General features: G+C 60.8%; 4 protein-coding genes across 4 annotated transcripts; all 4 read left to right on the top strand.

Annotated features, from left to right (window-relative positions):
* Positions 1-9,715: 9,715 nt before the first annotated feature.
* On the top strand, positions 9,716-10,267 carry LSCM1_01564 (uncharacterized protein; the record flags this gene model as incomplete). The annotated part of the gene is made up of 1 exon (XM_067319169.1): positions 9,716-10,267. The coding sequence occupies one exon, from the start codon at positions 9,716-9,718 to the stop codon at positions 10,265-10,267; it is 552 nt and encodes a 183-aa protein (XP_067176448.1).
* A 1,765-nt stretch (positions 10,268-12,032) lies between these two features.
* On the top strand, positions 12,033-12,458 carry LSCM1_01563 (uncharacterized protein; the record flags this gene model as incomplete). The annotated part of the gene is made up of 1 exon (XM_067319168.1): positions 12,033-12,458. The coding sequence occupies one exon, from the start codon at positions 12,033-12,035 to the stop codon at positions 12,456-12,458; it is 426 nt and encodes a 141-aa protein (XP_067176447.1).
* Positions 12,459-13,283: 825 nt separating this feature from the next.
* Positions 13,284-13,724, top strand: LSCM1_01562 (uncharacterized protein; the record flags this gene model as incomplete). Its single annotated transcript, XM_067319167.1, has 1 exon — positions 13,284-13,724. One exon carries the CDS (start codon positions 13,284-13,286, stop codon positions 13,722-13,724), a length of 441 nt encoding a protein of 146 aa, XP_067176446.1.
* Positions 13,725-15,400: 1,676 nt separating this feature from the next.
* Positions 15,401-16,099, top strand: LSCM1_01560 (uncharacterized protein; the record flags this gene model as incomplete). The annotated part of the gene is made up of 1 exon (XM_067319166.1): positions 15,401-16,099. The coding sequence occupies one exon, from the start codon at positions 15,401-15,403 to the stop codon at positions 16,097-16,099; it is 699 nt and encodes a 232-aa protein (XP_067176445.1).
* Between the last annotated feature and the right edge of the window lie 165 nt (positions 16,100-16,264).

Below are 16,264 nucleotides of genomic sequence, written 5' to 3'. Positions count from 1 at the left end.
CAAAACAAAAGGATGCGAACGGCAGAGCAACGCTCCGCGGCGGCCCCCTCCACCCCATGTAGGTACGCTTTTTGTGTGTGTGTGCTCTTCTGCGCGCTGCACCACTTCCTCATTTTCTGCATGGCGAATAGGGGAGGGAGGGGGCACACCTCTCAACGCCTTGCGCCATGGAGAGGGAGGGGAGGCAGCGCCTCTTCTCTCTATAGTGGGAAGAAGCTTAACAGCACCCCTCCTTCTCACTCTCTACACCACCACCCTCCCTCCCCATGCCATACGCTGAGCGGCCTCTGGTAATAACAGACTCAAGTGCCTCCAGCGGAGGGAGGGTGGGATAAGGGAGGTCGACTGCGACTACTGTTGGCGGTCAGGGCCCCGGGTGGCTTTCTGCAGGCGCAACCGTAGACGGCGAATACGCTGGCGCCACTTGCATGGCAGAGAACGCTGCAGCATCACTCCATGGTACGCCACCGATCTCCTGCTGCGGACTCGTGTAGGCAGCCTGAACCGCCCTGAGAGAGTGCGCCACGTGGCCGCCCGCGTAGTCGAAGCGGCTGTGAGCGGGGCGGCGGACTGAGGGGTGGCGAGGAGAGTGTATCGGAGGGACCGCGCTCAGATAAGCGAGTCGGCGCATTTCTGCAACGCCCGCATCGGGGTGCCACCGCACGCGGAAAGGACCCATGCAGCTAGCGGGAAGGACGAGTAGAGATCAACTCGTGTGCGGCGCCACAGAGACCAACGACGCGCCGCAGAGAGGATTCTGCTTCGCGTCTCCGTCCGCTTTCCCCTTTCACCTCTTTCCCCATGGCGCTCCTTCTCTTCTCCTCCGCTTCTCCGCTCTCATCCCCTTCCCACCAAAAAAAATGATCGCATCGCGGACACCTCCGGTTCTTTTTTTGTTTCGCAGTGACTAACCGATCGGTATAGACACCCGAGAACGACAGACGATGCAGCGTGTCAGCCTCACCTGCCGATATTCACGCAGAGGCCCTTGATTACGATCTTCAAAGGCGGACTCATGGCCTTGCGTGCTCGCACACGCCGTCTTCTCGTCGGCCTTGTCGCAATGGTGCTCGTCCTCTCCTCCACCGCCACATCCGCCACCGCGTACATTGTTCGGCACACAGCTACATCGGTGCTTCAGTCCGATCTGCCAGGGCTCCCACCGGCTCACTGGGCGCGATACGAGACCCTCTGCGACGCCTCGAACGCGTACCGAAAGATTCCGCTCTCGCCTTCCCTGGATCGAGTCTTTGAGAACATCACGAGCTTCAGCGTCCGCTTTCCCTTCTACGCCTGGGGTGCCACCTCGTGGTATGTCAGTAAAATGGGGTTTCTCTCGCCTACGCCGTACGGTATGTGCCGAGGCTTTTGCCGGCGAAAGATCTACGCGGAGCTTCAGGGCAACTACGCCTTCTCTGACAACGCGTCGGTGCTGTACGAGGGCGGCGGTGACTGGCCCATGATCGGCTTCTACGTGGCGCCCTTTGAGATGGCGGCAGTGAGTGCATCGGAGAGCTTCATTCTAACGCGCGACTCCTACACGGAGAGCAGAGGGCACACGACGGTGGAGTACTGCAGGGTGCCGCTCTCCGCCCCCGGCTCCTCAGCGAGGGCTACGCTGACGGCGCAGGTGGTGGTGTACGCCAACGGCACGATCATTATGCGGTACGCCTCGCTGCCAGGCACCAGCGCACTGCCAGCGTACATGCCGAGCACGGGACTCATCTACTCAAAGTCGCTGCGCAAGGTGGTGCCGGCGCCGACGGCGGCCAACGGCATTGTGGCGTACCGGTTCGACCCCGTGCTGGACACGTGCGCCGGGCACGGTGACGCCTCCGCGTGTACGGCAGACACGCGGAACGACTGCGTGTGGTGCACCTCCACGGCTGCGTGCTCTGCAAGCACGCTTGTCGCGGAGGTGTGCCCGCGCGGGCAGTGGACCGCCCCGGCGAGCCGCACGCCCCCCCTCGCGCCGCAGCGGTTCTACAGCACCACGGTGGATTTTAAAGGTGCCTTCTCTTACAACTTCAGCTACATCGCAGCGCTGAAGGACCTGACCAACTTTTCCTTTCGCATCGACAGGCAGCTCTCGCTGTTTCAAAGCCACCCCTTCGATTCGATTCTGTGCACCCCCGGCCTATCCTGCATGATGGTGCCTGTGACAAGCAGCTGCAACCCTATTATGGGTACCTGCCCAAACGGTAATTATACGCTAACTATTCTCGCTCTGGAGTCGGCCCTTGGGTGGGGAGTAGACGCAACTGCCGCGTCTGTCGTGACGATGGCTGAAGTCGACGGCACCGCGAGTTGCGGTAGTGTGAGTTGCGGTAAGGCGCTTGTGATGAAGGTCACCGGCTTACAGTTCCGCAGCCGAAATTCTTTGCCACCGGAGTTTACCGTGCAGCTCTACTTAGACACAAGTGGGGTGATCGACATCACGATCCTGTGTGTGAGCTGCGCGCAAGGCGACCCGATGCTCGCGTATCCGCCCATGCGCGTGGGGCTCGTCCGCTATGGCGTGGACGACGCATCGTCTTTAATGGTCCCACAAGGGCTGTTGCGCAGTGGGCTGCACGTCCGCTTCGTGCCGCGCGGGCGATGTATTGACTGCGGGCTGCACGGCTGGTGCGACGAGCAGCTGCGAACGTGCCAGTGTCTGCCGGGGCACTACGGCCCGAGCTGCGCGGCGTGCCCTGTGTGCTGGACGGGCAGCAAGTGCGATGACGGGCGCACCGGCAGTGGGGCGTGCCTGTGCGACGGAGGCGCGTGCGAGGAGGCGTGCACTAACACCAGTGGCGGGAAGGTGCCGTCGAAGAGCTGCGCCGGGTGTGACGCTGTTGGCGGGCGGTGCAACTGCGGTGTGTGCGAGTGCCAGAGCGGATGGAGCGGCCCCAACTGCAACGTGGCTCCTGCTGACGCGTGCCGTGCGTACTCGTTCGACGGGTGTGAGGTGTGCGGGCAGCACGCGGGGTGTGTGTTCTGCCACGACTCGACATGCTTCGATCCTGCGCTGAGTGGGACTCCTGGTGGCTACACGTGCTCGCACAGCACTCCCGCCGCGGACACACAGGCATGCGTGACATACGGCAGTCTCGGCTTATTTGCACCCGTCTGGAATGGGTCCCAGACTCTTCTCTTCAGCGGGGTTGTGGCCACGGTGGTAATAATGATGTTCATCACGCTGTGTTTGGTGCAGTGCATCTCCGCCAACATTCGCCGCCGGGACCTGGCCGCCATACTGGCTGTCGGCGGAGCCCCAGATGTGTTGAGACCGCAACGGGAGCGGAAGGTTATTCAGGTTGCCTTTACCCGAGAGCGGATGCCGGGGCGAGAGGTGATGGGCATTCCGCTGAGGCAGATATCCCTCCGACGCCTGTTCAAGCGGCGCAAGGAGTGCTATAGGGACCATGAGCAGTAGCTTCTGGCTGTATTGAGTTCTATGGAGATGTGAGCGCATGCGTGATGTTGGCAGGAACTTCGCACCGCCTCTTTGGGTGTGCAAAACATTTGTTGAGTTGAATTGTCTGTGCGACGTTTTCTGCACGCTTACGTGTAGGCGCATGCACACCACCGACGCTGCGGTGAGTATGACATCGGCAAAGCGAGATCTGCGCGCGTCTGAGAGACGATTGCCGCCACCCCCGCCTTCTCTTCGTCTCTCTTTCCCTGCTGTTCTGCTCAGCTCGTTTGCCCTCGCTGCGTCTCCCATCACGCACATGTGCAGTGGCGCGAGCTGTCGGCGACCTCGTGTGACTGCGCTGCACTATTCGAGGCCCGCGCCATCAACGCGGCCCGCTGCTCTCTTCCCGTGTCCCTCTCCTTCGATCATCTTCTTCATCTTCGGCTCTCTACACCTGTCCGTCATGTCATCTTTCTGACCTCGCGCGCACGCACTCGCACACACGTGGGCGCGAGGTCGGCTGCATCGTTCGGCAAACGAAAAAAAACGCCGCCAAATCCTTTTCTGTGGACCCTCCGCAAGGCTTTCCCTTTCCTACCTACCTTCGTGCCTGCAAACGTGGCCTTGCCATAGGTGTGCCATACCCAACGAGAGCGAAGAGCAGAGAGGGCTTCCTCAGACATGCGGGAGGGCAGAGGCAGTGACGCATCATAACCGCTACGCCGTTCTTTTCCCTTCCTCACCCCTTCTCTCTGTGTCTCGCCGCACCGTCTTCGTCCCCGCCTGTTCGGCCCTATATCGGAAGAAAGGGGCGCACGACATCAACGTACAGGGGCGGCTATTACGAACGGTGCCTCTGAGAAGCACCAGCTCTCGACGAGGCAGCGTATCCAGTGCGTGCACAGCATCGAAGACCTGCTGATCGATCTCTCTCTCTCTCTGTCTTCTCCCGAGACACCTCCCCCTTTCTGTCGCTCTCCATCGTCGTCGTTGCGCCTCATCGCTTCTCTTTAGTGTTTGGGTGCATTTTGGATGTACAGTCTCCGCCGCATACCGTCTCAGCTCTCTCTCTCCCGTCTTTTGTCGTTGTGGGAAAAAAGGGGGCCGCTCCTCCTCTTCCGCACGATCCGTTTCCGCTGTTGTCCTCTTCTTTTCTCTCGCCGCCGCCTTCCTGCTGTCGTGCTGCGGTGTCCCTCGTCACTTCCTCTCTTCCCCTCCCTCCCTCTTGTGCACCACGCCGCGCCTCTCCCTGCGGTTTCGCCTTTGTGTCGTGAGCGGGCTGATTCTCTTTATATATACATGTATACATATATATATATATATTGGGCGTGTGTTTCTGCCACCGCTCTATTTTATACACGTCCGTGACCCCTCCTCTATCGGCGCCGTCACCACCTTCGCTGCCATCGCTTGCGCTGCTGCTTATCTTGGTGTGCTTACCCACCTCCCCTTCCGCCCCACCAGTGGTGGGCCAGCGAGAAGTCGCTACTGTTGCCGCTGGTGACTGTTTGTTGTCCCGCCCCCTCCCTCCCTCACCACCACCCGTCTCTCGGTGTACGCCTCTCACCATCACGGGAAGTTAAGCGAGTGATGTATCGCTCTTGCCCATCCTGCGCCTGAACACAAGCCCTTGTTGTGCGCAGAGGCGCTGCCGTTGCTGCCAACCGGTCACGTGTGCGCCCCTCCTCTGCTTTCCTCCGCCGCCCTCTGCTCTCTGGGGCACCGGCGAGCGAAATCGCTCCCCTCTGCCTGCCCTTCTGTGCCGCCATACGCGTAAGGGGCAGGTAGGGAGGCACAGGGGAGTCTCGACGACATCGGTCAGACAGACACCCGCCCGCCTATGCGGGTACGATGTCGTCTAGACCGTGCACGGTGACTTTCTGGGGCCTATGGCTCACCGTCGCCGTCCTTTACAGCAACGGCGGATGGGTCAGTCGAGCCGCCATTGCCGACTACGCCGTCGCCTCAGTGACGGAAGGCCAACTTGCGCACTTTTCGCCGGAGCACTGGGCTCATTACCGATCGATGTGCGGTGCACCCAACAACGCTCGCATCGTGAATGATACGTCGCTGATGGCCCTCCTCTTCCCGCCCCTTTCTGGTAGCGGTGCCACTGCTCCCTTCTACGCCTGGGGTGCCACCTCGTGGTATGTCAGTAAAATGGGGTTTCTCTCGCCTACGCCGTACGGTATGTGCCGAGGCTTTTGCCGGCGAAAGATCTACGCGGAGCTTCAGGGCAACTACGCCTTCTCTGACAACGCGTCGGTGCTGTACGAGGGCGGCGGTGACTGGCCCATGATCGGCTTCTACGTGGCGCCCTTTGAGATGGCGGCAGTGAGTGCATCGGAGAGCTTCATTCTAACGCGCGACTCCTACACGGAGAGCAGAGGGCACACGACGGTGGAGTACTGCAGGGTGCCGCTCTCCGCCCCCGGCTCCTCAGCGAGGGCTACGCTGACGGCGCAGGTGGTGGTGTACGCCAACGGCACGATCATTATGCGGTACGCCTCGCTGCCAGGCACCAGCGCACTGCCAGCGTACATGCCGAGCACGGGACTCATCTACTCAAAGTCGCTGCGCAAGGTGGTGCCGGCGCCGACGGCGGCCAACGGCATTGTGGCGTACCGGTTCGACCCCGTGCTGGACACGTGCGCCGGGCACGGTGACGCCTCCGCGTGTACGGCAGACACGCGGAACGACTGCGTGTGGTGCACCTCCACGGCTGCGTGCTCTGCAAGCACGCTTGTCGCGGAGGTGTGCCCGCGCGGGCAGTGGACCGCCCCGGCGAGCCGCACGCCCCCCCTCGCGCCGCAGCGGTTCTACAGCACCACGGTGGATTTTGACACCCCATTTGTAAAGATGTCGCACCCCAACCACTCCACGCCGGATGGCGGCGCCTTCCTCGTCGCCCTGGGGGACCCTCGGCAGAGCGTGCCCTTCTTCCAGACAGCATCGCCGAGTAGCATTCAGTGCATCCCCGGAGCATCGTGCTCCATGCACACAGCGGGACACCTCTGTGGGCCGCTCGGCAGCACCTGCGTTAACGGCAACTACACGTTGGCTATCTTGGCACTCGAATCTCGCTTCTTGTTTGCCGAGGCGGCTCTGTGGATGACTCAACTGCTACCAAAGCGCTCCTACGGCGACCAGCTCTGTCAGGAGAAAGGAGGTTGCGCCAACGGCATTGTCGGTCAGCTGACAGCAGCAGCTTTCAGCAACAACTACTCGTCGATGCCACTCTTTTCAGTCCAGCTCTACTTAGACACAAGTGGGGTGATCGACATCACGATCCTGTGTGTGAGCTGCGCGCAAGGCGACCCGATGCTCGCGTATCCGCCCATGCGCGTGGGGCTCGTCCGCTATGGCGTGGACGACGCATCGTCTTTAATGGTCCCACAAGGGCTGTTGCGCAGTGGGCTGCACGTCCGCTTCGTGCCGCGCGGGCGATGTATTGACTGCGGGCTGCACGGCTGGTGCGACGAGCAGCTGCGAACGTGCCAGTGTCTGCCGGGGCACTACGGCCCGAGCTGCGCGGCGTGCCCTGTGTGCTGGACGGGCAGCAAGTGCGATGACGGGCGCACCGGCAGTGGGGCGTGCCTGTGCGACGGAGGCGCGTGCGAGGAGGCGTGCACTAACACCAGTGGCGGGAAGGTGCCGTCGAAGAGCTGCGCCGGGTGTGACGCTGTTGGCGGGCGGTGCAACTGCGGTGTGTGCGAGTGCCAGAGCGGATGGAGCGGCCCCAACTGCAACGTGGCTCCTGCTGACGCGTGCCGTGCGTACTCGTTCGACGGGTGTGAGGTGTGCGGGCAGCACGCGGGGTGTGTGTTCTGCCACGACTCGACATGCTTCGATCCTGCGCTGAGTGGGACTCCTGGTGGCTACACGTGCTCGCACAGCACTCCCGCCGCGGACACACAGGCATGCGTGACATACGGCAGTCTCGGCTTATTTGCACCCGTCTGGAATGGGTCCCAGACTCTTCTCTTCAGCGGGGTTGTGGCCACGGTGGTAATAATGATGTTCATCACGCTGTGTTTGGTGCAGTGCATCTCCGCCAACATTCGCCGCCGGGACCTGGCCGCCATACTGGCTGTCGGCGGAGCCCCAGATGTGTTGAGACCGCAACGGGAGCGGAAGGTTATTCAGGTTGCCTTTACCCGAGAGCGGATGCCGGGGCGAGAGGTGATGGGCATTCCGCTGAGGCAGATATCCCTCCGACGCCTGTTCAAGCGGCGCACGGACGCGATGAGAGTCGGCGCGGCGGGTTAGGGATGGCCGGCGGAAGCTGCCGGTGCTCGTGGCTGCGGAGGGGAGGTTGTGCACGGGAACGTGAGCAGAATGACAGGTGAAGGGTGCCGATGGATGGCTAGTGGCTGTAGGGGTGAGGTGGCATGCTATGCGCTCGATACGCCTCTTGTTTGAGCGGATAGGGGTAGCAGCAGAAAGTGCCATGTGATGTTCTCGGGGCGCAACTGCTGAGGGGGCGGTGCCTGCACGCGGTTGCCGTGAGCGTCGCACTTCTGTCCTCTGTGATGGTGCCTGCGTCGTCCATCGTCTTCTCCGTGCGTGTGAGGTGACACCTGAGTGTGCTCTTTTGGCACTTCTTCACTTTCTATGCGAAAAATCTACGCAGCCCTCTCACCCCCTGCATGCCTCGATATAGGCGGAGCCGCTTCTGCTGGGCTTCGAGGGGGTCAAGCGCTGCCGATTTGAGGGATGCCTGAGCGATGCATCGCTACCGATGTTGGCGGAAACGTCCTGGGATGCGTGGCGTCGGAGAATTTACGACGGAGCGTACGCTTGTTCTATCCATGCAGTCAGCAGAGTGCCGGCGTGAACGGCGTATTTCGCCCAGCTCTCACGCTGCTTGCTGATGCAGATAGGGTAAGTCGGCCGCAGGCGCGCCCCTGGTGGCCGCTTGCAAGGGGGCTCACGCGCACAGCGAGACCTGCGAGCCGTGCTCAGATGAGCGGAGCCAGTGCATGGCTGTCACGCTTGCATACCGCCGCCTCGGACCAGGCATTGTGCGCATCTGGGACAGGCCGGCAGGAGTGGATCGCAGATCACGTAAGCAGGAGGAAAGGGCGCGCTGAAGGAGAGGACCGTACGTGCTCCAGCCCTTGCGACGCCACTTCTGCTCCTCCCTTCGCGTTCACTGCGGAGAGTGCGTGAAGAGACGGCGTGCTTGTATGTATGCGTATGCATGTTTCTCTGCGTGCTTGTGGTAGGAGGAGGAGGAGGCTCTTCTCGGTCGAGGATGAATGGATGTAGAGCCCTTCGGGGTGGTGGTGGTGGTGGTGTACGATGTACGGCGTAGACAACTCACCTTTGCAACGCCCATTTCACTCTGAGCCGAGCCTGCGCAGCGCTCTGGTGCCCTTCTCCTCCTCCCCCCATCTCCGGCGTGCACATAGCTTGTGTGTGTGTGCGAGGAGTATATTACCTGTGAGATTATATTAGGTCAGGCAGTGCATCCTGTTTTTCTACTTGAGACTCTCAGCGGCGTTTCTCCTCCTCAAGAGGGGTATTCAGTGGCGCCGCTGACCGCTTCGCTCCCACCGTTGGCCCTGCATGCGTGGGAAGGCCCAAGACTGTTGCACCGCCTGTGCGTATGTACGCGTGTCTCAGGCGCGCGTGGGTTTTTTTCAGCATCCGTGGGAGCTGCGGTGAGTGCCCAGGGCACTTACCCCGTGCCATGCATCTATACCGAAGCGGCTGGAGTCTATGCCTGTTGTATGTGACTAGAAAAGAAGCGGAAAGCGCCGCCGCAGGGAGCGAAGGTGACGGCGCTTGCACGCCACGCCATCCCCCCTCCCCCCTCCCACACACACACCACACCACCACCAAAAAAAAAGGGGCGGTATGGAAACGTTTGCGGGTGCCCGACTGGCCACTGCGGTGTGAAACGGCAGCCGTGAGATTCTTGCAGAGGATGGGAGAGGGCCCTCCTTCCTCCGTCGTTCCTACCCCATCCCCCTTTTTTCCGCTCATGTCCATCGTCGCTCCGTGCGTAGAGTCTTCTCGAGATTCTCTCGAGCGCCCTATCTCTGTTACATGCGTGGCAGACAACAGCGGATGCCTGCGGTGAAGCGATTTGAAACGCATGGCGCCTTGCTGCTTGTGTCAGGTGCACCTGATGGCTTCCTTTGGTCTCCCGTCTTCTGCGGTGCCGTTCTGGTGGACTCGTCCGCGATACAACTGCGGCTCTCGCTTCAACCAGAGGCACGCGTGCTTCCCATCTGTGGGAGAGCGTAACTCTCTTTCTGTTGCCATTGGTCCTTCGGAAGGCGCATCGGATCTCTCCAGTCCCTGGGCATGATGTTTGCCCGTCGATGCGACTCTTCTCTTGTAACCTCCCCGCTGCGTGGGGGCCTGATCGCTGCGATGATGTCCATCAAGCTCTCGAGGGCACTGTGCAGCTCAGTAGTTGACCCCTCGACTCTCTCCGCGACACCATCGAGCTCCACTCCTCCCGTCACGCCTGGGAAGGTTCGCGTGCTCATCCGTACCAGTGGCGGGGCCGCGTACGAACGGCTGTACAACGAGGGCGACAACTTAATGGAGGCCCTGCGTGACGACCACTCTCTTCCGGTGGAGGTGCCGGGTGCCTGCAACGGCACCTGTCAATGCTCTACCTGCCATGTGCGTCTTCACTCCGCAGAGTGGATGAGGGAAGTTGAGGGGGTGTTTGCGATTACCGACGCCGAGCAGGACTGTCTTGACAAGGCGCTCGATGTCTCAGATACCTCACGGCTCAGCTGCCAGCTCACCTTGACAAGGAAGCTCAACGGGATCGAGATCGACTTGCCGGAGCGCACACTGGACGTGCGTTGGCAAGCCGCCTTTCGACGCTCCACACACAAGTGAGTGAGTGGGCGAAGCACTCGGCTAAGGACTCGCCTGCGCTTCATCGTCTCGTCTCTCCATGCAGGCGAAGGTGGAGGGGCTGAGAAGGCGCGGCGGCCTCGCGCGCGTCTTGACTTTCCTGGGCTTACCGTACCGTCGAAGAGGGCTTCTTTCCGCTGGCGGAGGCACCCGTTAGCGGTACAGCGCATCTTTGACCTTTGGGGCAGTGCACAGTCTCTCTCGTTGAGGGGGGCGATTGCATCACGTCGCCTTCCTCTTAGACGGGCTGCACATTGCTGCGCCGCTCCTGCCACTTCTCCCTCACGCATATACTGCCTGCGCGACACTGTGCCGCTTCACGGTATGAGGCTCTCCGACCGAGTGTGCTTGAGGGCGATGAGGAAGTGGTCGACAGAGGCTTCAATGTCGCTTGCCATCGTCGGCAGCAAGTCTTCCCAACAAGTGGCAAGCAGCTGCACTGCTGAACCCCAACATTTTGGCTGGTCCGCCTCGTTGAGAATCCTTCTCCCCTCCTCCTCCCCTCTCTCTCGAAGGACTGCGACACCATCGAGGGCGTCGATCTTCCCGCGGTTTCCACTCGGGTTCGCGCCGCGCCAAATCGTCCTGCTGCGGACTGCAGGGGCTCATGTCAGCGTGTCGGCTCTATCGCATCTGGCAAGGGGAAGATGCGCGTCGCTGTGCGGCACGCACTGAAAAATAACCAGGCATCGACACTCCAATAGGTTTGGCGCGGATGGAGGCTGTATGTGCGGTTTCTCCGCTCGAAATTAGACTGCCGCGCGACAGATCGAGAAAAGGAAACACCGCTGACAACTTTGCCTGCTGGGCTGAGTGTCGCGCGAAACGGTTGCTCTTGTTGGAAGATGCGATAGATGCGCTACATCCACCGATCGAGCAATGTGCCACGTCGTGCATGAGCCGCCGGACCCCCTCCTGATCGCGGAGCCTGACGTGGGTGGTGACCACGTTACGCAACGGTGCGACAAACTGGACTGTGCGGCAGAGGTTGCGGGCTCGTGGTGGTGAGGGGGAGGGGTGCAAAGGTCAGACCTCCGCCATTGCCGTCTGCGTGTGTGTGTGTGTGTGTGCTTGGCGTTGTCTTTGGGTTCTTCGCGCCGCATCTTCGGGCGCCGCAGGAGCATTGCCCATGTCGACGGTGCTCAAAGTTCCCTCTGTACAGGAAAGAGAAGTGCTGGCCTTCTATGCAGGAAGAGGCTTGCTTTGACTTACCTTCACGCTCGCGTGCGCGGGCGCACATACAGAGACACTGACAAAGCGTTCGACGGCTCCGGAGGAGTCTCCTGTCCCGCCGACATCACTCAAGCGGGCATGAGGTCGCTCTCTACAGGCGGCTCCTCTCTCCTGCCTCCACCCACCACGTCGGTGTGTCCATGGCTGCGCGCCGTCGTGCGCAGTAGTCTCTGCCATTTCTTACTTCACCTAAGCTGTCTCTTTCGCCACACCTCCCGTGCCATCACAAGTAGCGCAAGCGTGAGACGCGTTGCGCCACGGTGTCAGGGTCGAGACACGCGCGCGAGCATCCGCGCCAAGCAGTCGAGTAGAAGCGTCTGCCGCCCGCGCCCTTCGTCCCGACGTCGAGGAAGGACACACGAACACCCGCCTTTGCAAGTGTTTTCACCATCGCACCACATCGCTCCTAGTCTGTCGGCGCACGACACCCCACCACTGCCCTTCTGATCCTCAGAGTGTGCGCCGATCTCCTCCTGCACGTGTTTATTCTCGTCTCGCGTCCGATTCGACGCGAATGCAGCGAAGGCTTCCCTGCGGCCGCGGACTCCGGTGCTCCGCCCCGGCCCCAGTGTCGCTCCTTGCGTGTCGCGCGCACACTACAACGCCAGGAAAAGTGCGGGTGCACGTCACGAAGAGGGTTGGCAAGCACAGCAGCGTAGATGCGCCGGCCGGTGTGTCTCTTATGCATGCCCTCCGTGACATTGCGAAACTGGATGTGGAAGGCACCTGTGAAGGGGGAATGGTCTGTGGCACGTGCCACGTGAAGCTCTCGCCAGCATCCTTTCGAAGGACCGACGCGCTTTCGGAGAGGGAGGAGGATGTCTTGGCCAAGGCGCTCGACGTGCAGGACACGTCCCGACTGGCGTGCCAGGTGAGACTGACTCCTGAGTTGGATGGCTTGGAGGTAGAGCTGCCGTCTTATGGGGCGAACAGCGTCTAGCGTGATGACGTCGGCGCAACCTTTCTGCGCACAGTCAGGGCAGATGCAAAAGCGCGGCTACAACGCCCCGCCGACAGCTCAGCGCGGTGTGTCGCGCGCGCACGAGGAGCTCATTTCTGCTTCTCGTGTGCATTGCCGGTGATGTCGCCATGAGGGGGGAGGCAGGGGGCGGCTTGGTTGGGTCTGGCGATGTCCACATTTTTTTGATCTCATCTCTCTCTCTATAGTTGATGGCAGCTCGCGGCGAGGCTGGCATGCCGGGGGCGTATCATGGGCCTCGATGGAGCCGAGATGCGGTCTTCGCCGTAGTCACTGTGCGCCGCTCCGCATAAGGGACAGAAACACGACCCACACCAAGGAATGTCAAGATGCTCGCCCGCAACGTGATGCAACACCGGCCTACTGCATCGCTGACAGCTCGACCCGGGCGATGACGAGCCGACTATCAGCGGCAACGTTCGCAAGGAGAAGGTTGTGCGTATGCTAGTCATGGGGCTCCGAAACTCTGCGAACGCGCGATGCGTGCGCCCAGCCGAGGCAGCGTCTCCTGAATCGCATCCCCTGCACCTCTGTGTACTCATGGTGGCTTCGCGTCCCCTGCTCCTCTCCCTCCACTGTCGCTTTCTCAATGCGGCGGCATACTTTTCATGCGGACGCTGCGTACCACGACGACAGCGAGAGGCGAACTTGCGTAGGATTTCACCAGCAGAGCAGGTGCGACTGTGCTTCGTTGCCGCTCCGGCGCCCAAGAAGCGTGGGACCTGTGCACAGCGAGCACCCACCACATTGCTCTGCGTTTCAGACGACCGCACTTCTTCGGTGGCAATGCACCGCTGTTCTTCGATGCGCGCCATGGGCGTCCTGCAGCGCCCACAGCTCGCCCTTTCCGGCGCTCTTTGCACCCCGCGGGTCCTCTACTCCACACCTGGCAAGGTAAAGGTCTGCGTAAGGACGCCGAATGGGACCCTATATGACTTCGAGGCGCCCGCTGGCATGTCTCTGATGCACGCGATTCGAGACGTGGCGAAGCTGGAGATGGATGGCGCCTGCGATGGCTGCATGCAGTGCTCGACTTGCCACGTTTATCTCTCTGAGGCCACCTTCAGAAAGGTGGGGCTGCCGTCCGAGCAGGAGCAGGACATCCTCGACAAAGCACCCGACCTCAAGGAGACGTCGCGGCTTGCGTGCCAAATTATCCTCAGCCATGAGGTAAGCGGCCTGGAGGTGGCGCTGCCCAGTGCGGTGAGGAATCTGCTCCTGTCATAGGCGGGCGGCAGCGTTGCGCGGTTTCGCAGTAAGGCGAGGCGCCGCTGCGCCGGGTGCGTCTCGTGCCCTCACGCCTGTCCCTCTCTCCCTCCCTCCCTCCCTCTCCTCCTCTGGTGTTGGGAGAATCGTTTTGGTCGTACACATCTTCGCAGCATCACCCGCGAGGCTTCAACAGAGTGAGTGGGAGAGCGCGAAGAGGGGCTCCAGAGACGATCGGTCTAAACACGAAGCAAAGGAAGGCCGAAGATATTCAAGGAAAGATACGCGCGCAAACACATGCGTGCGTGTGTTTGTCTCTGTGTGTGTCAGTCGGTGTGTTCGCGAGCGCTGACGTACGAAAGAAAAAGGGGAGAGTCTGCGGTCCGCTCCTTCTGCCACGTCGCCGCTACGCTTCCCTTTCGCACCTCATTCGGCACACACAGCTCGCGAGGCTATCGGGCGCTGCGTGTGCCGAATGCAATGGGGGTCGGGTCGCACGTAAGCCGGGAAAAAAAAGAAACACACATCTATCCAACGCAAGCGCAGATGCCTCCCTCCACGTTCAGCGGCTTTCTTTTTTTTCTTACGCATTTATTTTTTATCCTCTCAGTGCGGGCCGTGCCCCCTTTGCCGTCCTCGCGGCATACCACGCAGTGTTGCACAGCGGCAGACCGCACCATTCGCCCAAGACTGTTCGAAGCCGCCAAAAGGAGGTCCTCGAGCAGAAAATAAAAGTATCCACACGTCTGACATCGGCTGCATTTTATCGCGCCACTCTACATAGACCCAAAATGCACCGCCTTGTGCCGCAAAGTGTGCCGCTCTGTGCGCGCCGTCCCGCAGCCACAGCACCTCTAGCCAACGCTTTCGGCACCTCCTTCCGCTGGTGCTCCCCAGCACCATCACCACCCTTCTCCTCCACCACCCCCGGCAAGGTGAAAGTTCACCTCAAGAGCGAGACGGAAGGAACGGAGGCGACGGTGCAGGCCCCACTGGGGCTCACCTTAATGGAGGTGATTCGAGATGTCGCCAAGATGGACATGGAGGCGGCGTGCGACGGGACGTGCGCGTGCAGCACCTGCCACGTCATCTTTACCGAGGAGTCGTACAAGAAGCTTCTTGACGTGCCGAGCGAGGACGAGATGGACATGCTGGACCTAGCGCCGAGGGCCTCCAAGACATCGAGGCTCTCGTGCCAGGTGAAGATGTCACCTGAGCTGGACGGCATTTCCGTGACGATACCCAATGAGATGGAGAACCAGATGGGATACTGAGCCCCTTGAAGAGGGGGCAGACGAGTCTCGCGTGCATAGTTAGTTGAATGGCTCTGAGGTCCTTGCGCAGGTACTCAGTGGCATGCGGCTCTGAGTTTCGTGAGAACATCACGTTGATTTTAATGAAGAGCTGCTTCAATCGTGAAAGGCGGCGGGAGTGACGCGCACCCTTTGGCGCTGCAAGGGAGTACTGTCCATTCGCGTGGCGCCCCCTCTTTCCGTGTTCTTACAAAGATGTCCTGCCATTTTCGAACGCGGTTGCTGTTCTCTCTCTCTCGCCGTCAAGGGGGCGACATGAGCGTGGCGGTCATTGCCACTTGATGCCACTCCGTCCTCCTTTCACCTCTGCCTTTAGTCCTTAATCGTAACAAAATTATATATCTTTCGGGAGCGATATCACCGAGCTCAACGGAAGTCATCATCATGCGTTGCACCGTAATCGGCATCTCCGGCCCCTCGGGCTCCGGCAAGTCGTCTCTCAGCACGAATATCGCATCAGAGCTGATGGCGCAGTACGGCCCAGAGAGCGTTGGCGTCATCTGCGAGGATTACTACTATAGGAATCAGTCCCACATTCCTGAGAAGGACCGCGCCTACACCAACTACGATCACCCCATGTCGCTGGAGCACGACCTGCTGACGACGCATCTTCGCGAGCTCAAGGCAGGCAAGTCGGTGCGGCTACCACAGTACGACTACGTGCGCCACACCCGCTGCGACAACACCGTCACCATGACGCCAAAGAAAGTCATTATCGTCGAGGGTATTCTTCTCTTCACCAACGCGGAGTTGCGCCATGAGATGGACTGCCTCATCTTTGTTGACACACCACTGGACATCTGCCTGATCCGGCGCGCCAAGCGCGACATGGAGGAGCGCGGCCGCACCTTCGCGTCGATCGTTGAGCAGTATGAGACGACGGTGCGCCCCGGGTACTGCGCTTTCATCGAGCCGTCTAAGGTGCACGCTGACATCATCGTGCCGAGCTGGAAAGACAATAGCGTGGCGGTCGGGGTGCTGAAGGCCAAACTGAATCATGACCTCGCAAAGACAGGATGCGATTCCACAGGATGGCCGGCCTCGGCCTCTCTCGCCTGCGAAACACTCTCTCCACGGGGCTGACGCATCGAAGGCCCATCAGCGAGGAAGTACGCTCCGTTTCGCCAGACGTGGTGCCCTTTGGATCGCTTCGTTGAACGCTTCGTTTTTTTTTCGCCTGTGGAAGTGTGGCGGTTGCGCAAAGGCGTTTGACTACGTGCAATGCCGCTACGCCCATCCATACGAGCA

Source organism: Leishmania martiniquensis, chromosome 31 (genome assembly GCF_017916325.1).
Source record: "Leishmania martiniquensis isolate LSCM1 chromosome 31, whole genome shotgun sequence".
NCBI lineage: Eukaryota > Euglenozoa > Kinetoplastea > Trypanosomatida > Trypanosomatidae > Leishmania > Leishmania martiniquensis.
Note: the sequence above shows the minus strand (reverse complement) of the source record. Positions and strands in the feature narration are given on the sequence as shown.